Here is a 19,138-nt window from a genome sequence, read left to right as displayed (position 1 = left end):
GGGGCCGAAGTGGGGAGGGTTCTGCCCAAGAAGGCTGGGGGGCCAAGGAACCTCTGAGCTCCCCGTCCCAGGCTGGCGCCGCGGGGCCAGAAACTCACCCCAAAGCTAGGTCTCCTGGCGCCGAAGAAGATCTCTAGACATATCTTTAACCCTCTGAGGGAATGGTGGCCTTTGTCTAATTTGCCTGACCTTGGGAAAAGGACATTTTTTAAGAGACCAGAGTGCAGTGCATTCTGTATTCTTAGGAATACTGTTTAATCTGAACCTCAACTTGCTTATTGTTTTGCAGAAAGCATTGTCAATAACAGTCATAAAGAGTTATTATTGGGGCTGGAGAAATGTCTCAGAGGTTAAGAGCATTGCCTGCTCTTCCAAAGGTCCTGAGTTCAATTCCCAGCAATCACATGGTGGCTCACAACCATCTGTAATGAGGTTTGGTGCCCTCTTCTGGCCAGCAGGCATGCACACATACAGAATATTGTATACATAATAAATAAAATAAATATTTTTTAAAAAGTTATTATCAACATTGAGTGAGGTAACCATGGAGATTATCCAAAGTCCTAATGATACAGACTGGGGATTAAAGAAATAAAAAGGCAGGGAAAATCTCAAGGGCAACAGGTAGCAGCTGAGAAATCTCATACAGGGCTCAAACAGGAGCAGACAGAATCATCAGTAGTTGAGGAAAGGCATTTATAGGGGGTGAGGAAACACATGTATGCAGCAGACACACAGAGAAAAAGATCCTTTGTCAAGCCAAAACTTTTGTCTCTTCTCAAGTCTGGGGAGCTTACAGTCTCTGAAGGGTTTTCTTCTCCTAATTTTTTCCCTTTTAAAATTTTTTTTAAAAACAATACCAATCCCAGGTTCCTCTCCCTCCCCTCCCCCTGACTCTCCCACCTTCACTCCACCCCACCCATTCCTCAGAGAAGGGTGAGGCCTCCCACGGGGAGTCAACAAACTCTATCTAGACATTTGAGTCTGAAAGACCCCCAGTGCTGGGGAGACTCTCACTCAAGTCTCGGAATAACATGACCCCCCATGAGAGACCATCCTTGCTGCAATTACACGAGGCTTTAATGATGAGATGAGATGGGAACCAGTGCACTGGGGCCAAGACTCATAACCCACGCAGGGGAAGAGTTCAACCCCAAGTGACCCGGAGAAAGAGTTTTTAAGGGAAGAAACCACAGCCCAGTAATCCAAAAGGGTCATAGAAAATTCCGAAAATCCAGTGATGGTCACAAGGGGCAACTCCCTGCCTCTCAGGACCACTCCCAAGGTCACAATCAGCTAGTTCCTAAAACACAGTACAATGATAATCACAAGGAGGAAACTCCCTGTTTCTCAAGATTATTCCCAAGATTACAAACTAACTTTATTATCAGCTAGTTTCTGAAACACAGTCACTGAACCAGCTAATCCTAGATTTTTGATTCTTCTCTTTCTGCTGGAGGGGGGTCTGGATTTATCCAGGTCTCTCAAGGCAGGAGTCAGTTTGAATAAAGATAGGATGGTTGGTTGGCCTACAACTATTGTGTAACCTGTCTTGATCATCTTGAACTTGTGAGACAGTCTATCTTCAGGCTGACACAAAAGCCTATATAGGGCATTTGTTTTAAGCTTCCAGACTTTCTCCCAAATCAGAAGGGTGAGGAAGGGACCAGCCATCTTGAAAATTTGCTGCCTTTATTACCTAACCATGACCCCTCTCCCTATCTCTTGGTCTGTCAGAGAGTCTAACTCCTAGTCTCTCACTGGTACTGTCAGGGTTGTATCACTAAGCAACTACAGAAGTTCTAACCATTTGTTTGTCTGCCAATGTTTACTGCTTAACAGAAGTGGAATTTATATATATAATGTTGTTCAGTTTATTGTATAAAAGTCCAGAATTTTTAATTTAGGTATGAATGTAGATGCTGAATTTAAACTATTATTATTGTTAAAAGTTCTCTTCATACATACCCTCTCTTCTTTGTGTACTAATATATTCCATGTTTCTCCCTCCAAAACAAATATATATATGTAATATATATTTAGGGGGCTGGAGAGATGGCTCAGAGGTTAAGAGCATTGCCTGCTCTTCCAAAGGTCCTGAGTTCAATTCCCAGCAACCATATGGTGGCTCACAACCATCTGTAATGGGGTCTGGTGCCCTCTTCTGGCCTGCACGCATACATGGAAGGAATGCTGTATACATAATAAATAAATATTTTTAAAAAACTAGAGAAAAAATATATATATATTTAATTTCTAAGTACCTACTTATTCTTACCTTGACCTTGTTGGATTTCTTAAAAGAATAATTGAGGGACCAAAGACCAAAGAGCTGGTTTAGTGGATAAATAAGGAATTCAACTTGTATACCTATCTCATGTGAAGTGGGTCTATAATCCTAGTGCTCCTAAAAAGACATAGGAGGTAGAGATAGGACAATCCCAAGAAGCTAGTGGACCAGCTAGCCCAATGTACACAGTATTGAATAACATGAAACTCATCTCCCATAGGTGGAAGTCAAGAGATGAATACCTGAGTCTATCCTACTCTGGCACAGGCATACCACCACCACCATCAACATAAGCAAAAAAAATTTTTTTTTCTACAAACTATTCCCATTTCATTTAAACCCATTGTAATGCTCTTCACCTCACTTCTAATTCTTCAGTGGTTTTCTTTTGCTTTTTGCTTTTTGCTTTTTTTTTTTTTTCGAGACAGTGTTTCTTTGTGTTCCTTTGGAACCTATCCTGGACTCTCTCTGTAGACTAGGCTGGCCTTGAACTCACAGAGATCTGCCTGTCATCGTGCCTCCCAAATGTTAGGATTAAAGATGTCCACCACCGCCTTCCAGCTCAGTAGTTCTTATTTATGGCTTTCCTTAAAAGAGGCCGTATTAAAGATATCAGACTTCAGGTGGTTCCAGCCATAGCTAGACTCTCTACAGTTCTGTGAAAGCCCAAGCAAGAAGCTCCAGTTAAGCCCTCAGTACCCTTGAGAGGACTAAATTGTTCTAAGCCACTGGGAATCAGGGGATTTTAAGGCAATGAACCACAAGAGAGAGATACTAGGGAATCAGTTTCCCTATTTCTCTGATTTCCCAAGTTTTCAGTCTTCCTTCCTGTTTTAGTTCTTAATTTTTGGTGTTAATTTTTTTGTGTGTTTGGGATTTATTATTTATTATTTAGGGATTTAATGATTCTCTGGCCTCCTGATGGCCTAAATATAAGGTACATTTTTACCTTATATTTAGAACACCTTTTTACAGTATTACTAGTATTAGTATGCTGTTTTTTTTCTTCTGCTTTCAAATAGGTCACCTTTCTAATGATCATTGTGTTATAGTTTCTATTGCTGTTAAGAGACACCTTGACCACAGCAACTCATAATTGGGACTGGCTTACACTTACGAGGTTCAGTCCACTTTTTTATCATAACTGGAAGCATGGCAGTACACAGGCAGACATGGTGCTGGGAAAGGAGCCAGGCAGCAAGAAGAGAGAGTGACACTGGGCCTGGCTTGAGCATTTGAAACCTTAAAGCCCTTCTATCAGTGACATACTTCCTCCAACAAAGCTATACTTACTCCAACAAGGTGACGCCTCCTAATAGTGCCACCCTTCATGAGCCGATGAGGGCCATTTTCAATCAAACCATCATAGCCATAAATCAACTGATACCACTAAACTCTGGTGGCTTTTTTTCTTAAGTCAGTTCTTTTGTGAGGGTTTAGGTTAGAGTTAGAAGACATGAAGCTGGCATGTCAGCTTCAGCATTTTAGTCCTGATTTTTTTCCCCAAAAGATTATGAATAAAAGAACACAGACTGTATACTGTACCCTAAAAGAAGAACTGCTTCAGGAATAATACTTGCTTAATAACAATAAGATGAGGCATGTAGTGAAGGCCTAAAAAGGGTAGGCATTCATATAGCCTGTACAGTCAATCCTATTACCATAGATATCAAGCCTTAATTATATATTCATCAATTCAAATAAGAAATTTATAAAAACATGTTTAAAGTAAGGTTTACTGTTATGTTATTGCTGCTATTGAATATTATAATTTCACACCATGAGTACATTTTTATGATTCATTTTATTTAGTATTAAGTGTGTGTGGCAAGCATGTGGATGTCAGGAGATAATTTTATGAAGGAGTCAGTTCTCTTCTTCCACTTTTAAGTGGGGTCTTTGTGTGAACCTGATTTAGGTCACTAAGCTTGCAAGGCAAGAGCTCTTACCTGATAAGCTATTTTGCCAGCCTGAAGAGTGCAAATTAAGTCTGAAAAATTCATTAGCTTTCTACAACATTAATTTTTTTTATTCCAGTTTTAAGAACAGGTGGAATTGGATATGGCTAATTCGTATGATTTCAATGAACAAAATTCATGGAATGGAATCTCATCTGAAAAGAAGAAGTTCCTTGCATCAGAAGATCATGGACAGAAAATTTTAAGTGTACTACAGAGTTTTAGAGAACAGAATATCTTTTATGATTTCAACATAGTCGTGAAAGAAGAAATAATCCCATGTCATCGGTGTGTGTTGGCGGCTTGTAGCGACTTTTTCAGGTACTCTACCCCCATCTGTACTTTAGATTTTATATATGGAAAATTACATTGTATTTTACAAATATACTCACTGCCCCCGATCATACTATAGTAATTTTTAGTTTTTAATTAAAAGCCTTAATTAGAACTAGTTGGTTAATAATGTTTGAATAGGGATCTTAAGCTTCAGCTGTAAAAATAAGTTTTCCCAGGACACCATTCCCAAAGTTCCTTAAAATTACTTCCTTGAGCTCTTCTGAGTAGGGGTGGGGTACATGTGGGGTCAGCTTTGTTTGAAATAACAAATTGAACAAAAATAGAAGCTGAATTTATAGAAAATGACCAAGGAAAATATAATTTCAGTTGTGTCCATACCATATCCCAGTGGTTGATGCCTATAATCTCAACCTCCAGGAGAATGAGGAACAGGGATTGCCATGATGATCGTGGGTTTCTGATATAAAAGATAAAGGTCTGATGTATTATCATAGTACTGTGCCAATTGTCTACTGACCAGTAGAATGATAGATTATCTTTTCTGACATATTGTAGTCAGGCCTCCTAGTTATACTGCAGTAAACTCAAATCTTCACTTCAGCATTATGTCCACTTCTAGAGTAAAAATTAAGTAGGATTTTAATCTCTCAACATATTTGGTAAGAACGGGATAAGATATTATATATGAATCAAAATGGGAATTATACTGCATTTACAATTTTTAAATTGAGAACTGAACCCAGGGCCTTTCTCTGTTTCAATTTTAATCATTAATTCAAAACCTGCTTTTTATGAACATGTAATTTAAGACCTTTTATACTGCCATTATAGTAAATTTTATAGGCTAAACTTTATTTAATAAGCAATTCTTGCAATTTGCTACTTACTGAACACCTGCCTCTGTGATGTTTTGCTTTGAATTTGGAACGCAGTATGCAATGTCCTTGGCCAGGGATGCTCCAGCAGTCTTGAATTAGCTGTTTGCTTAGTTATGTCTAATTTTCCTTCTCTGCTTTTTATTTCTTCATAGCCTCTAAGGCATTCTTTTACATCCGTTGGAGACCCCAGTGTTAAGACTTTCAAGCCACCTTTGTCTTCCCTCCTTTTGAACACAGCTTTCCGTCCAGTAACTTTTTGTAACCATTATCCTTATAAATGTGACTTTTTGTTCATAGGCATATGTCTAGTTAATGACTAAATACTTAGTTTCTTAATATATATGCCCTAATTTAAATCCCAGATCTACTGCTTAGTAATGTGACCTTAGATACTCAGTTACCCTTTTCATACCTAGGTCTCTTCACTATTGACAAAGAAGTTAGAAAAATAAAAATAAGAATTAATACATAGGGTCATTCAGGAGGTTATCAATTAAATAATGTGTAAAAGATTAGCATATTGTATTTTACATTCAGTCCACCTTAGTCAATAAACTCTTTGTTTCATAATGTAGCAAAACAGAACAATCCTGTTCTGAGCATACATTTTGTTTTCCCTGCATTGTTCTCGAGCTAATACAACAAAAAGTTCTTGTGAGCATTTGAATTTGCAAATCTTTTCTCTAATCAAACTTATTTTAATTCATTATTTTAGTATGTTAATTGGTTGATAGTTTTTGACATGTATATAATGTATTCTGCTTGCTCTCTACTTGTTACGTCTCTCTTTCTACCTATATCAGTGCCCCTTCCCAATCTGTCCCTTGTCAGTGGTGACTGTTTGTGACCCATTTAGTTTAACAAGGGCTGGTGACTGCTGGATTGAGCATTTAAATGCTTTAACATATGGGTTTTTTGTTCAGTTTATTCTTAACTTTTTTTTCCTCAAGTGATTTAATGCTCTGCAGATGGTTGGGCAGTTATCAATTATAAAGTTAAATAATTTTAGTAGTATTAGTAAATAGTACATGACACCACAGAAAGAACCTAAGTATTCTACAAGCTTTTTGAGTCTGCTTTTCATCTTTAAAATTCCTATTAGATAGAATAATAGTTTTTTTTTTTTACTTTAGAATGTTTTAAATAGCAGATATCAACAGTTCTTTATTGGATTTTAATAAATGAATACATCGCTCACATGAAAATATGTACAGATGTGTACAAATATGACTAGAAATTTAATCATTTATACTCTTAAGGTAAACCGTTAATTCCTATTATTTGCAGTTTGATAAAATCATCTACATTGCAAGAATAATGTAAAATGAAAATATCAGAAAAGCATGCACTACAAATCAAAAAATGATTAATATGTAAAATCAAGGAACTGAAAATGAATCATATGTCTTACAGAAAACTACTTAGGATAACATGACAAATCAGAGATAAATGTCAATTACTTAAAAAGTAGGATAACGTATAGGAATTTGATCGTATATGTGCCTTCTGTGAGGATCAAGTTAAAAATATATAGAATCTGGTACTGGAGAAATAGGTCAGTGGTTAAGTGCACGCTCTTCCAGAAGACCCAGCCTTAATTCCCAGCATCCATATGGTAGCTTATAGCCATCTATACCTCCAGTTGCAGAGGATCTGACTTCCTCTTCTGTCTTGTGCACATATATACATGCAGTCAAACCACCCATACACATAAAATGAGTAAAATCTTAATAGATAGGTAGACAGACAGTGATGTGGGGACTGATGGGCTACTTCTCAGGAAGCAGTTGAATTCTTAATGTGGTAGCAGTTAATACTTGCAGACATTAAGTCATTTATTCTTCTAAACAACTCATTAAATCCCTTTATTTTTCAAGTAATTTTGTTGATAGTGAGGTGATTTTTTTGAGTATGTAACCTGAGTTATTTTGTAGCATATTAATAATCCTTTAGATAAAATAATGTATTCATTTAGAACTTCCCATTACAATACAAATTAATATTCTAGTTCATTTTTTTCAGATTCATTAGCCATGCTTTTTTCTCTTCTTATATTATTCATGTGTGATCCAGGAAAACAGTAAGCATTAATAGAATACCTTTCATATTCATCATTAATGAAACTTCCTGCTGGTCATGTAGCCAGTAAGTAAAGAAGCTGTATCATTGAGATAGCTGTCTCTAGGGACCATGAACTTAATACTACATTGAACCAATAATATAGTACATAGATAGTATACAATATAATCTTTGCTGTTTAGTATTCTTAAGCTGGCATACATTGTTGAAGGTTCTTGTGTAACATATAGCATGTATATAATTTTTGTTACTACATTTACTTGGCTTCATATTAAGAAGTATTGAGCAGCCTTGTAAAAAGTTTCTTTATCATTCTTTTCTTTATTTGAAAGACCCCATCATATTCTTCAGGTAGATCCTGTGCTCACTAATAGATTTATTTACTCTCGGGAACAGACTCTAAACAAAAAGTCAACCCCAACACTACCAAGTACAAGCAAGTACTTAGATATGCACAGCACAGGTATAGCACACAAAGTATTTGTCTTAGTTGCTTTTCTGTTGCTGTTGTGAGACACCATGACCAAACCAACTTATAAAAGAAAGTGTCTAATTGGTCTTAAAGTCAGAAGATTAGAGTCCCATGATAGCAGAGCAAAAGTATAGTGTTAAGAACAGCTAGCTAAGAGGTCACACCTTAGTCCACAAGCAGGAGGCAGAGACCACCACTCCTTTGAAACCTCAGATCTCCCCAATGACACATTTCCATAGGGCCACCCCATTTAATCCCTCCCAGATTATTTCACCATCTGGGTACCATGCAGACAAACTTGAGCCTACAAGCGTCATTCTAATTTAAACCACCACAATTTTTTGATGTTATCAGCACAGCTGCAGGCTTTCATAAAACCGGCATAAATAGTAAAGTACATTTCATTCCCTGATCAGACACTTCCAAATAACCTGTATTTTTTATCTTTTCTGAGTTCAAAATAGTCCCAATCTCTTAGTTTTAATCTCCAAGATGACCTGATTATTTAAATTCGGAGAACAGTCTATCTCTTAGTGATTGTTACCCCAAAAATGTAGGTTTGGCTTTTTTGACTTGTGTGGCTCAGTTTTTGGATATTATATTCCCTTGTCCCTTTTACAACATTGTTGTAATAGGAGTGGCGGGGCTGCATCTTCGGCAGCCGGCCGCCTGCATGGCTAGCTTATGCCCTGAAATAAATTACATGGAAACTGTATTCTTTTGAACACTGCCTGGCCCATTAGTTCCAGCCTCTTATTGGCTAGCTCTTACATATTGATCTAACCCATTTCTAATAATCTGTGTAGCCCACGAGGTGGCTTACCAGGGAAGATCTTAACCTGCATCTGTCTGGAGTGGGAGAATCATGGTGACTCTCCGACTCACCTTCTTTCTCCCAGCATTCTGTTCTGTTTACTCCACCTACCTAATTTTCTCTCCTATCAGAAGCCAAACAGTTTCTTTATTACTTAATCAATGAAACAACAGATAGAAAGATGACCCTCCTCCATCACAACGTGAGTCTGATATTATAGATTTCTCCACAGCCATACAAAGTCATTGGTGTCTGTGGGCCTCTTATTGTGTTCCCTTTTTTTTTAATGTATATTTTTGAAACCTAAAGCCTTGAATTTGTATGTTATAAAATTTCAGTTATTGGTGCGTCAGGGACCTCCTTGAGAACAGACCCAAGCAAGGGACATCTGTGGCAACAGGCCTGAGGCAGTGAAATCTGCCAGAGCAGGCCTGAGCCAGTGACTTTCATTGGAGCAGGCCCAAGGTGGCTATCCCCCACAGGAGCAGGCCTAAGGCAGCGACCACTACAGCAGAAGGCCTGAGATAGAGATCTCTGCCAGAGCTGGCCTGAGCCAGTGACTTTCATTGGAGCAGGCCCAAGGCCACTACCCTGATAGGAGCATGACCAAGGCAGCGACCATTACCAGAAGCAGGGACAGGTTAAAGGGAGCAACCACTGAGGGAACAAGCCCAAGCAAGAGACATCTACGGGACTGGGTACGAGTCGTGAACCTCTGAGAAAGCATACCCAAGCCAGGGACATCTGTGGGAGCAGTCCTAAACCAGATACATCAGCTGGAAACAACCTGAGGCAGTGTCCTCCATAGGAGCAGGATTGAGCCAGTGACCTCTGCCAGAGCCAGCCCAAGGCAACCACCTCCACTGGAGCAGAGGGAACCCCAGGAGCTCTGAGAAACCCCTAGGAACACAGAGTATCCTCCAGGGTGACTGGAACCATGGTCCTGACTGCACCACGAGGAACAAATATCTGAGCCTTGGATGTACTGGAACCCAGAAGATTGACCACTAGAGTCACACCAATCAGAGGAAAAGATGGGTAGACAAGGTAAGAAGACACACAACACCACAAAGAGCAACACAACACCAATAAAAACTAGTGACCCTAAAACAGCAAGACTTGAACAACCAAATATTGATGAAGCAAAAGAAAATAATAACTTTTGGAGAATGTTTGAGGCCCTTAAAGAGGAAATTAAAAATTTCCTCAAAGAAATGGAAGACAAACAAAATATTGGAAGAAATCAACAAATCCCTTAAAGAAAACCAAGAAAAAGCAATCAAGCAGATGAAAGAAACTATTCAAGACTTGAAAACAGAAATAAAGACAATAAAGGACACACAAACCAATGGAATTATTGACACAGAGATTATGACAAAATGATCAAGAACCACAAATACAAGCATGGACAGCAGAATACAAGAGATGGAAGAGAGAATCTCAAGCACTGAAGATGCAATAGAGGAAATAGACATTAAATCTAACAAAAGATTAACACAAAATATCCAGGAAATACGGGACACCAAGAAAAGACCAAACCTAAGAATAATAAGGATAGAAGAAAGAGAAGAACTCCAGCTCAGAATCATAGTAGAAAACTTACCCAACCTAAAGAAAGATATGCATATGAAGATACAAGCTTACAGAACACTAATCAAAAAAAAAAAAAAAGGTCCCCTTGCCACATAATAATCAAAACACTAAACATACAGAATAAAGAAAGAATCTTAAGAGCTGCAAAGGAAAAAGGCCAACTAACTTATAAAGCCAGACCTATCAGAATTACATCTGACTTCTCAATGGAAAGTAAAAGCCAGAAAGTTCTGGTCTAGTGTTATGCAAACATTAAGAGACCTTGGATGCCAGCCCAGATTACTATACTCAGCAAACTTTTCAATCACCATAGACAGACAAAACATGATATTCCATAACAACCATATTTAACCAATACCTAGCAACAAACCCAGCCCTACACAAAGTACTAGAAGTAAAACTCCAACCCAAGGAAGTTGGCTACATCCACAAAAATACAGACAGTAGATGATCTCACAGCAGCAAGTCCCAAAGAAGGGAAAAACACACACAATAAAATAACATCACCACCAAAAATGAAAACTAAAATAACAGAAGCACAATCACTGGTCATTAATATTCCTTAATATAAATGGACTCAACTCACCTATAAAAAGACACAGGCTAAAAGACTTGAAAAGAAAAGAGAATCCATCCTTCTACTTCATGCAAGAAACACACCTCAACCTCAAAGACAGATATATCCTTCAGTAATGGATTGGGAAAAAAAATTCAAATCAGATGGGCCTAAGAAACAAGCTGGTATTGCTATCCTAATATCTAACAAAATAGACTTCAAACTAAAATCAATCAAAGGAGACAAGGAAATCTCATATTAGTCACAGGAAAAATCCATCATGAAGAGATGGCTCAGCTATTAAGAGCACTGACAACTCTTCCAGAGGTTCTGAGTTCAATTCCCATCACCCACATATCTTAGCACCATCTGTCATGATATCTGGTGCCCTTTTCTGGCATGCAGGCATACATGGAGGCAGAATACTGTATATATAATGAATAAATAAATTTTTTAGAAAATCTCAATACTGAACATCTATGCTCCAAATACAAGGGCACCCTCATATGTAAAAGAAACACTTCTAAAGCTTAAATCACACATTAAACTCCCAACAACAACAGTAGGAGACTTTAACACGCAATACTCACAGGTCTCTCAGACAAAATTAGCAGAAAAATAAGGGAACTAACATATGTTATGACTCAAATCGACTTAACTGACATCTATAGAACATGGACCCAAACATGTTTCTCAGCACCTCATGGAGCCTTCTCAAAAATTGACAACATACTAGGTAACAAAGCAAACCTTAACAGATAAAAAAAAAATAATTGGGATAACTCCATGTATCTTATCAGATCACCATGACTTAAAATTAGAATTCAACAGCAACACTAATTTCAGAAAGCCCACAAACACAAGGAAATCAAACAATGCTCACCTCAGTCATCAGTGGGTCAAGGAAGAAATAAAATAAGAAATTAAAGGCTTCCTAAAATTCAATGAAAATGACCACACAACATACCCAAATTTATGGGACAAAATAAAAGCAATGTTAAGAGGAAAGTTCATAGCACTAAATGCCTAAATAAAGAAGCTGAAAAAAAAATCTCACACTAATGAGTTAAAAGAACACCTGACAATTCTAGAACAAAAAGAAGCAAACTTACCCAGTGGGGGCTAGACAGCAGGAAATAATGAAATTGTGAGCCAAAATCAAGAAAATAAAAACAAAGAAAAGAATACAACAAAACGAGACAAAGAGTTGGTTCTTCGAGAAAATTAACAAAATAGACAAGCTAACCAAAAGGCAGAGAGAGAAAATATCCAAATTAACAAAATTAGGAAAGAAAAGGGGGATATAACAACAGACATGGAGGAAATCCAGAGAATCATCAGGTCATACTTCAAAAGCCTGTATTCCACAAAATTGGAAAACTTAAAGGAAGTGGACAATTTTCTGGATAAGTATCACTTACCAAAGTTAAATAAAGACCAGATAAGCAAATTAAATAGACCTATAACTCTAAAGAAATAGAAACAGTCATCAAAAGTCTCCCAACCAAAAAAAAAAGCCCAGGACCAGATGGTTTAAGCACAGAATTCTACAAGATTTTCAAAGAACTAATGCCAATACTCAAATTGTTCCACACAATAGAAATAGAAGAAACATTGCCAAACTCTTTAAGAGGCTACAATTTCCCTGATACCCAAACCGCACAAAGACATTACTAAGAAAGAATTACAAACTAATCTCACTCATGAACATGGATACAAAAATATTCAATAAAATGCTGGCAAATTGAATCTAAGAATACATCAGAAAAATTATCCACTATGATCAAGTCAGCTTCATTCCAGAGATACAGGGATGGTTCAACAAATGAAAACCTGTCAGTGTAATTCACCATATAAACAAACTGGAGAGAAAAAAAAAAACATGATAATCGCATTAGATACTGAAAAAGCGTTTGAAAAAAATACATCTCTTCATGATATAGGTCTTGGAGAAAGCAGGGATACAAGGAACATACCTAAACATAATAAAGGCAATATACAGCAATCCAACAGCCAACATCAAACTAAATGGAGAGAAACTCAAAGCAATCCCACTGAAATCAGAAACAAAACAAGGTTGTCCACTCTCTACATAGCTATTCAACATAGTTCTTGAGGTATCTAGAGCAATAAAACAACAAAAGGAGATACAAATCAGAAAAGAAGTCAAACTCTCACCATTTACACAAGTGACCCCCAAATTTCTACCAAAGAACTTCTACAACTCATAAAACCTTTCAGTAATTTAGCAGAAAAGAAGATTAACTAAAAAAAAAAAAAAGGTAACCCTCCTTTACACAAATGATAAGTGGCCTGAGAACAAAATCAGAGAAATACTACACTTCACAATAGCCACAAATCGCATAAAATATTTGTTTAACAAGTAGAAGACCTGTATGACAAGAACTTTAAATTGTTAAAGAAGATACCAAGAAGTGGAAAGATCTCCCATGCTCTTGGATAGTTAGAATTAACATAGTAAAAATGGTAATTCTACCAAAAGTAATCTCCAGATTCAATGCAATGCCCAGCAAAATGCCAGCAAAATTCTGGCATTTCACAGAACTCGAAAGAACAATACTCAACTTCATATGAAAATGCAAAAAATCCAGGATAGCCACAACAGTCCTATACAATAAAGGAATTTCTGGAGGTATCACAATCCCCTTACTTAAAACTCTATTATAGAATACAGTACTGAAAACAACATAGTGTTGGTATAAAAACAGACAGGAGGACCAATGGAACTGAATTGAAGACATAGATATCAAGCCACACACATACGAACACCTGATTTTTGACAAAGAAGCAAAAAATATAAAATGGAAAAAAGAAAGCATATTCAACAAATGGTCCTAGAATAACTGGATATCAACATGTAGAAGAATAAAAATTGTTGCGTATTTATCACCATGCCCAAGAGTCAAGTCCAAATGGATCAAAGACCTGAACATAAAGCCAACCACACTGAACCTCATAGAAGAGAAAGTGGGAAGTACACTTGAATGTGTTGGCACAGGAGACTACTTCCTAAATGGAACCCCAATAGCACAGACAGTGAGAGAAACAATTAGGAAATGGGATCTCCTGAAACTGAGAATCTTCTCTAAAGCAAAGGAAATAGTCAACAAAATGGCAGCGTTCAGAATGGGGAAAGATCTTCACCAGCCCCACATCAGACAGAGAGCTGATCTCCAAAACATACAAAGAACTCAAGAAATTGGTATTCAAAAGAACAAATAATCCTATAAAAAATGGGGTACAGACCTAAAGAGAGAACACTCAACAAAGGAATCAAAAAATGACTAAAAGACACTAAAGAAAATGTTCAACGTCCTTAGCCATCAAAAATAATGCAAATTAAAACAACTCTGAGCTGCCATTTTACACCTGTCTGAATGGCTAAGGTAAAAAACACTGGTGACAACTTATGCTGGAGAGAGTGTGGGGTGAAAGGAACACTCCATCATTGCTGGTACGAGTGTAAACTGATACAGCCCCTTTTAACATCAGTATGGCAATTTCTCAGAATACTAGGAAACAACCTACCTCAAAACCCAGAAGTACCACTTTTAGGTATATACCCAAAGGATGCTCAATCATACCCAAAGACAGGTGCTCAACTATGTTCATGGCACCATTATTTGTCATATTCAGAATCTAGAAACAACCTAAATGCCCTTCGACCAAAGAATGGATAAGGAAAATGTGGTACATTTATACAGTTGAGTACTGCACAATAGATAAAATCATAATACCTTGAAATCTGTGGGCAAATTCATGGATCTAGAAAACATCATATTGAGTGGGGCAACCCAGACCCAGTAAGACAGATATCATATGTACTCACTCATAAGTGGCTTTTCTACATAAAGCAAAGAAAAACCAGCCTACAGTTCATAATCCCTTATGACAAGGACCCTAAGAGAGACATACATGGGTCTAATCTACATGGGAAATAGAAAAAGACAAGATCTTCTGAGTTAATTGGGAGCATGGGGATTATGAGAGAGGGTAGAAGGAGAGTGGAGAGAAAGGGAGAGGAGCAGAGAAAAATATATAGCTCAATAAAAACAAAAAATAAAATAAGCTTTAATTAAGATGAAAAATGTAATTTTAGTTATTACAATAGTAATTAATTTGCCACTGAAGAAAACTGAGTTTTATAGAATTCACCAATGCAAAAAATTTGAAACACTTTATAGCCTTTTTTCATTTTTTACTGTGTCTAAGCTACATTGTAAAGTTTTTAATATGAAGGTTATATAATGTCAGATGTGTATTATGGCATATAATTACTTTAAATGCTAAAATAGTTCATTAGGATGCCATTGATTGTGATTTCATGAACATATTTTAAATTAACTAAAGGGTAAAGAAGAATCTGTATGGTAATATTGTTAATAATTGTGGACTAAAACACTAGTGCTTCTTTGTTCTTTATTTTTTCAGGGCTATGTTTGAAGTAAAGATGAAAGAAAGAGATGATGGATGTGTTACCATTACTAACTTGTCCTCCAAAGCAATAAAGGCATTTCTTGACTATGCCTATACCGGAAAAGCAAGACTAACAGATGATAATGTAGAAATGTTTTTTCAGTTATCATCCTTTCTTCAGGTTCCCTTTTTGTCAAAAGCTTGCAGTGACTTTTTAATAAAAAGCATCAGTCTCGTCAATTGTTTGCACTTGTTATCTCTCTCAGACAGCTATGGCTCTACACATTTGTTTAATCAGGTTTTATGCTTTGTACAGCATCACTTTCATTTGTTATTAAAATCCAGAGAGTTTTTAGAGATGAATTTTGGAGTGCTGCAAAAGTGTCTGGAGTCAGATGAGTTAAATGTGCCAGAAGAAGGAATGGTCTTGAAGGTTGTCATTACATGGATCAAATACAACTTAGAGTCCAGGCGAAAGCATCTGCCTCACTTGATTACAAAAGTAAGGCTACATCAGTTATCCGAGGACACACTTCAAGACTATCTGCTCAATGAGGAGTGTTTACTCAAAAGCACAAACTGTTTTGACATAATCGTGGATGCCATTAAGTGTGTGCAAGTTTCTAGTGGCCTCTTCGCTGATGCTCGACCATCCACAACTGAAAAATATATATTCATCCACAAAACTGAGGAAAATGGAGAAAATCAACATACATTTTGCTATAACATTAAAAGTGACTCATGGAAAATACTGCCACAATCACATCTGATTGATTTGCCAGGATCTAGTCTGTCTAGCTATGGAGAGAAAATATTCTTGATGGGTGGCTGCAAAGGGAAGTGCTGTAGGAAGATTCGACTTCATATTGCTGAGTCTTATCATGATGCCACTGACCAGACCTGGTGCTACTGTCCAGTCAAAAATGAGTTTTTCTTGGTTTCAACCATGAAAACCCCAAGAACCATGCATACATCAGTCATGGCTGTTAGTCGATTATTTGTTATAGGTGGAAAGACTAGAGGATCCCGGGACATTAAGAGTCTTTTAGATGTTGAATCTTTTGATCCACTATCCAAAGAATGGATATCAGTTAGCCCTTTACCAAGAGGTATCTATTACCCAGAAGCCAGTGCATGCCAGAATGTCATTTATGTTCTTGGATCCGAGGTAGAGATTGCAGATGCTTTTAACCCATCACTTGATTGTTTTTTTAAATACAATGCTACAACTGACCAGTGGTCTGAACTAGTAGCAGAGTTTGGACAGTTCTTTCATGCTACTTTAATTAAAGCTGTCTCAGTAAACTGTACCCTGTATATATGTGACCTTTCCACCTATAAAGTATACAGTTTTTGTCCAGATACTTGTGTTTGGAAAGGAGAGGGCTCTTTTGAATGTGCAGGCTTTAATGCAGGTGCAATAGGGATTGAGGATAAGATTTACATATTAGGTGGAGATTATGCACCAGATGAGATCACAGATGAAGTGCAAGTTTACCACAGCAGCAAGTCAGAGTGGGAAGAGGTGTCACCAATGCCAAGAGCCTTAACTGAATTTTACTGCCAAGTTATTCAGTTCAACAAGTATAGGGACCCATGGTTTTCTAATCAGTTCTAAAAGTAATATTTGCTTGAGTAATCTAAAATTATACCTAGGAGAATTAGTAAAACAAATTAGCACAATAAAATATTCCTTCTATTGAATAATGACTATAGATGTATGGTGTCTATAAGTAGACAGTGTCCAGAAAATTAAAATATAGAGTATATTTTACCAAAGTTACATTGAATGTGAATAGTTCGGAATACTTAGTATTTTCTTATGTAAATAAAAATTACAGGTTTAGGTAAAAGTTGGCAAAGATAAGTCGGTGTTCATAAATGTTCATGGAGAATTATTTTTGTATATAACCGGTAGCTTCAGTACAATTTCAGGATTTAATTAGTACCTTACCATTTTCCTGCCATGGGTTCTAATCAAGCAACACGTTGTTTTACAACTTTAGTACATTCTAAGTGAATCATTCGAAAAATTACAGAATTTCTGATATCAGTAGTTTAAAAATCTATGTCTTTGTCAACTTCAACCAGAGCATGACCATCCTTGTTCCTGAGCAAGGTCATTCTGTTTTGCAAGAGGCATGCTTATTTAATTGCTCTAAGAGATACTGCCAATTTAGGTTTTTAGACACCTGATTCATATCTCAGGCATTATGTAGATCAAACAACTTAGAATTAGTGTAATTTCCTGCACTACATTATAAATATTAATTTGTAGTAAGTGTAGAGTTAAGATTATCCAAAATGAAAGTTCTTTGATTTTATCACACAAATTTCAGATGTATTTTCAAAGTATATTTGCATGCAGCTTCAAAACCAAACTCTCAGATATCAATTACACGGTATTTAGAACAATCAGTACCTAGTTTTAAGCATACAGACTGGTTGGCTCTGCCATTTTCCTTCATGTGTACTTAAGAAAAAAACTTAAGGGTTGCTTCTCTGGCATTCTTTGAGAAAGCAGGTAACAATTAGTAATCTATGCAGAGCTGTTACATATTTCTTAGTAAAGTATGCTTAAATAATGTCATCAGTAAATCTAGGAATTACTCATTTCTTACACACACACACACACACACACACACACACACACACATATATGAGAGAGAGAGAGAGAGAGAGAGAGAGAGAGAGAGAGAGAAACTAAATTAAAATAATCTCCTCCCAACACTGTTACATTCCCCAATCCTTTTTATTTCTACTATTTTCTGTGATAATGTCCTTGACATCAAGACCCAACTGGTCTACTTTGTATTTGTTTTCTTTGCTTATACTGGTTCTTTGTTATATTGCTGTGTTTCCTTTTTTTAAAATATGTTCATTCCTTGCCATCTCTGTACATCTACATCTTGTGCTCTTTTCCATTTTTCATCATGAAGAAAATACTTTGTCCAGCCATAAAACCCAGGCTCTTTATTTCTTTATCACCACAACAACAGGCTTGGCTCTACTAACTAATGCCAAACTTTGTATTTCCTTGTCATGCTTTCACTTCGTCTAACTGCCACAAAGAGGAAAATGGTCCTGTGTTCAGAATCTCTAGAACTCTATCCATACTGGATAGAACTTTGCTCCATGACTAAACTGGTGCATCCAGTGCACTGTGGCCTTGCAACCTAAGAACATAATGTATCACTCTGACTTTCTTCATTCTGGTTTTCTAATATGCAAATCTCTGTGATCACTGAGGTCTATTCTCAGAATATAGCACCCTTCTATGATGTCTTCTTTTAGTTCTCTTTTTTTTTTTCTTTTTAAAGTCACTCTTCCTTTCATGTTGACATTCAGCCAGGACTATATTGTAATGGCTAAATAATTGACCTCATTATCGAGACTGCTGGCATTCTTGTGGGGGAAAAATGTCTAACATTTCTCCATTATTTTTGTCTTACCCTACCTCACTAGGAGTAAGCATCCAGAAATATTTGAATATTATCTCCTAAAATTGAAAGCATGTATGTGGCATTGTTAAATATAGAAAAGGGTTAACATATGAAATAAATTTAGAGTTATTGGACATTCTTGTTGTGGTCTTTAAAATTAAGTTAAAATGCAGTGTACCGGGCAGTGGTGGTGCACGCCTTTAATCCCATCACTTGGGAGGCAGAGGCAGGCGAATCTCTGTGAGTTCGAGACCAGCCTGGTCTACAAGAGCTAGTTCCAGGACAGGCTCCAAAGCCACAGAGAAACCCTGTCTCGGAAAA

The 19,138-nt window shown here is 36.9% G+C and overlaps 1 protein-coding gene across 5 annotated transcripts in view; it reads left to right on the top strand.

The window, feature by feature from the left end:
- Positions 1–18,951, top strand: part of Kbtbd3 (kelch repeat and BTB domain containing 3) — a 48,411-nt gene extending 29,460 nt beyond the window's left edge. For all 5 annotated transcript variants that reach the window (XM_005371700.3, XM_005371699.3, XM_026778286.1 and 2 more), the window contains 2 exons: positions 4,328–4,569; positions 15,390–18,951. In XM_005371700.3, the coding sequence (XP_005371757.1) occupies positions 4,352–4,569; positions 15,390–16,992 (1,821 nt within the window). In that variant the 5' untranslated portion in view covers positions 4,328–4,351 and the 3' untranslated portion in view covers positions 16,993–18,951. The remainder of the gene's footprint in view (positions 1–4,327; positions 4,570–15,389) is intronic.
- Positions 18,952–19,138: the final 187 nt, after the last annotated feature.

This window comes from Microtus ochrogaster, unplaced genomic scaffold (assembly GCF_000317375.1).
Source record: "Microtus ochrogaster isolate Prairie Vole_2 unplaced genomic scaffold, MicOch1.0 UNK122, whole genome shotgun sequence".
NCBI lineage: Eukaryota > Metazoa > Chordata > Mammalia > Rodentia > Cricetidae > Microtus > Microtus ochrogaster.
Note: the sequence above shows the minus strand (reverse complement) of the source record. Positions and strands in the feature narration are given on the sequence as shown.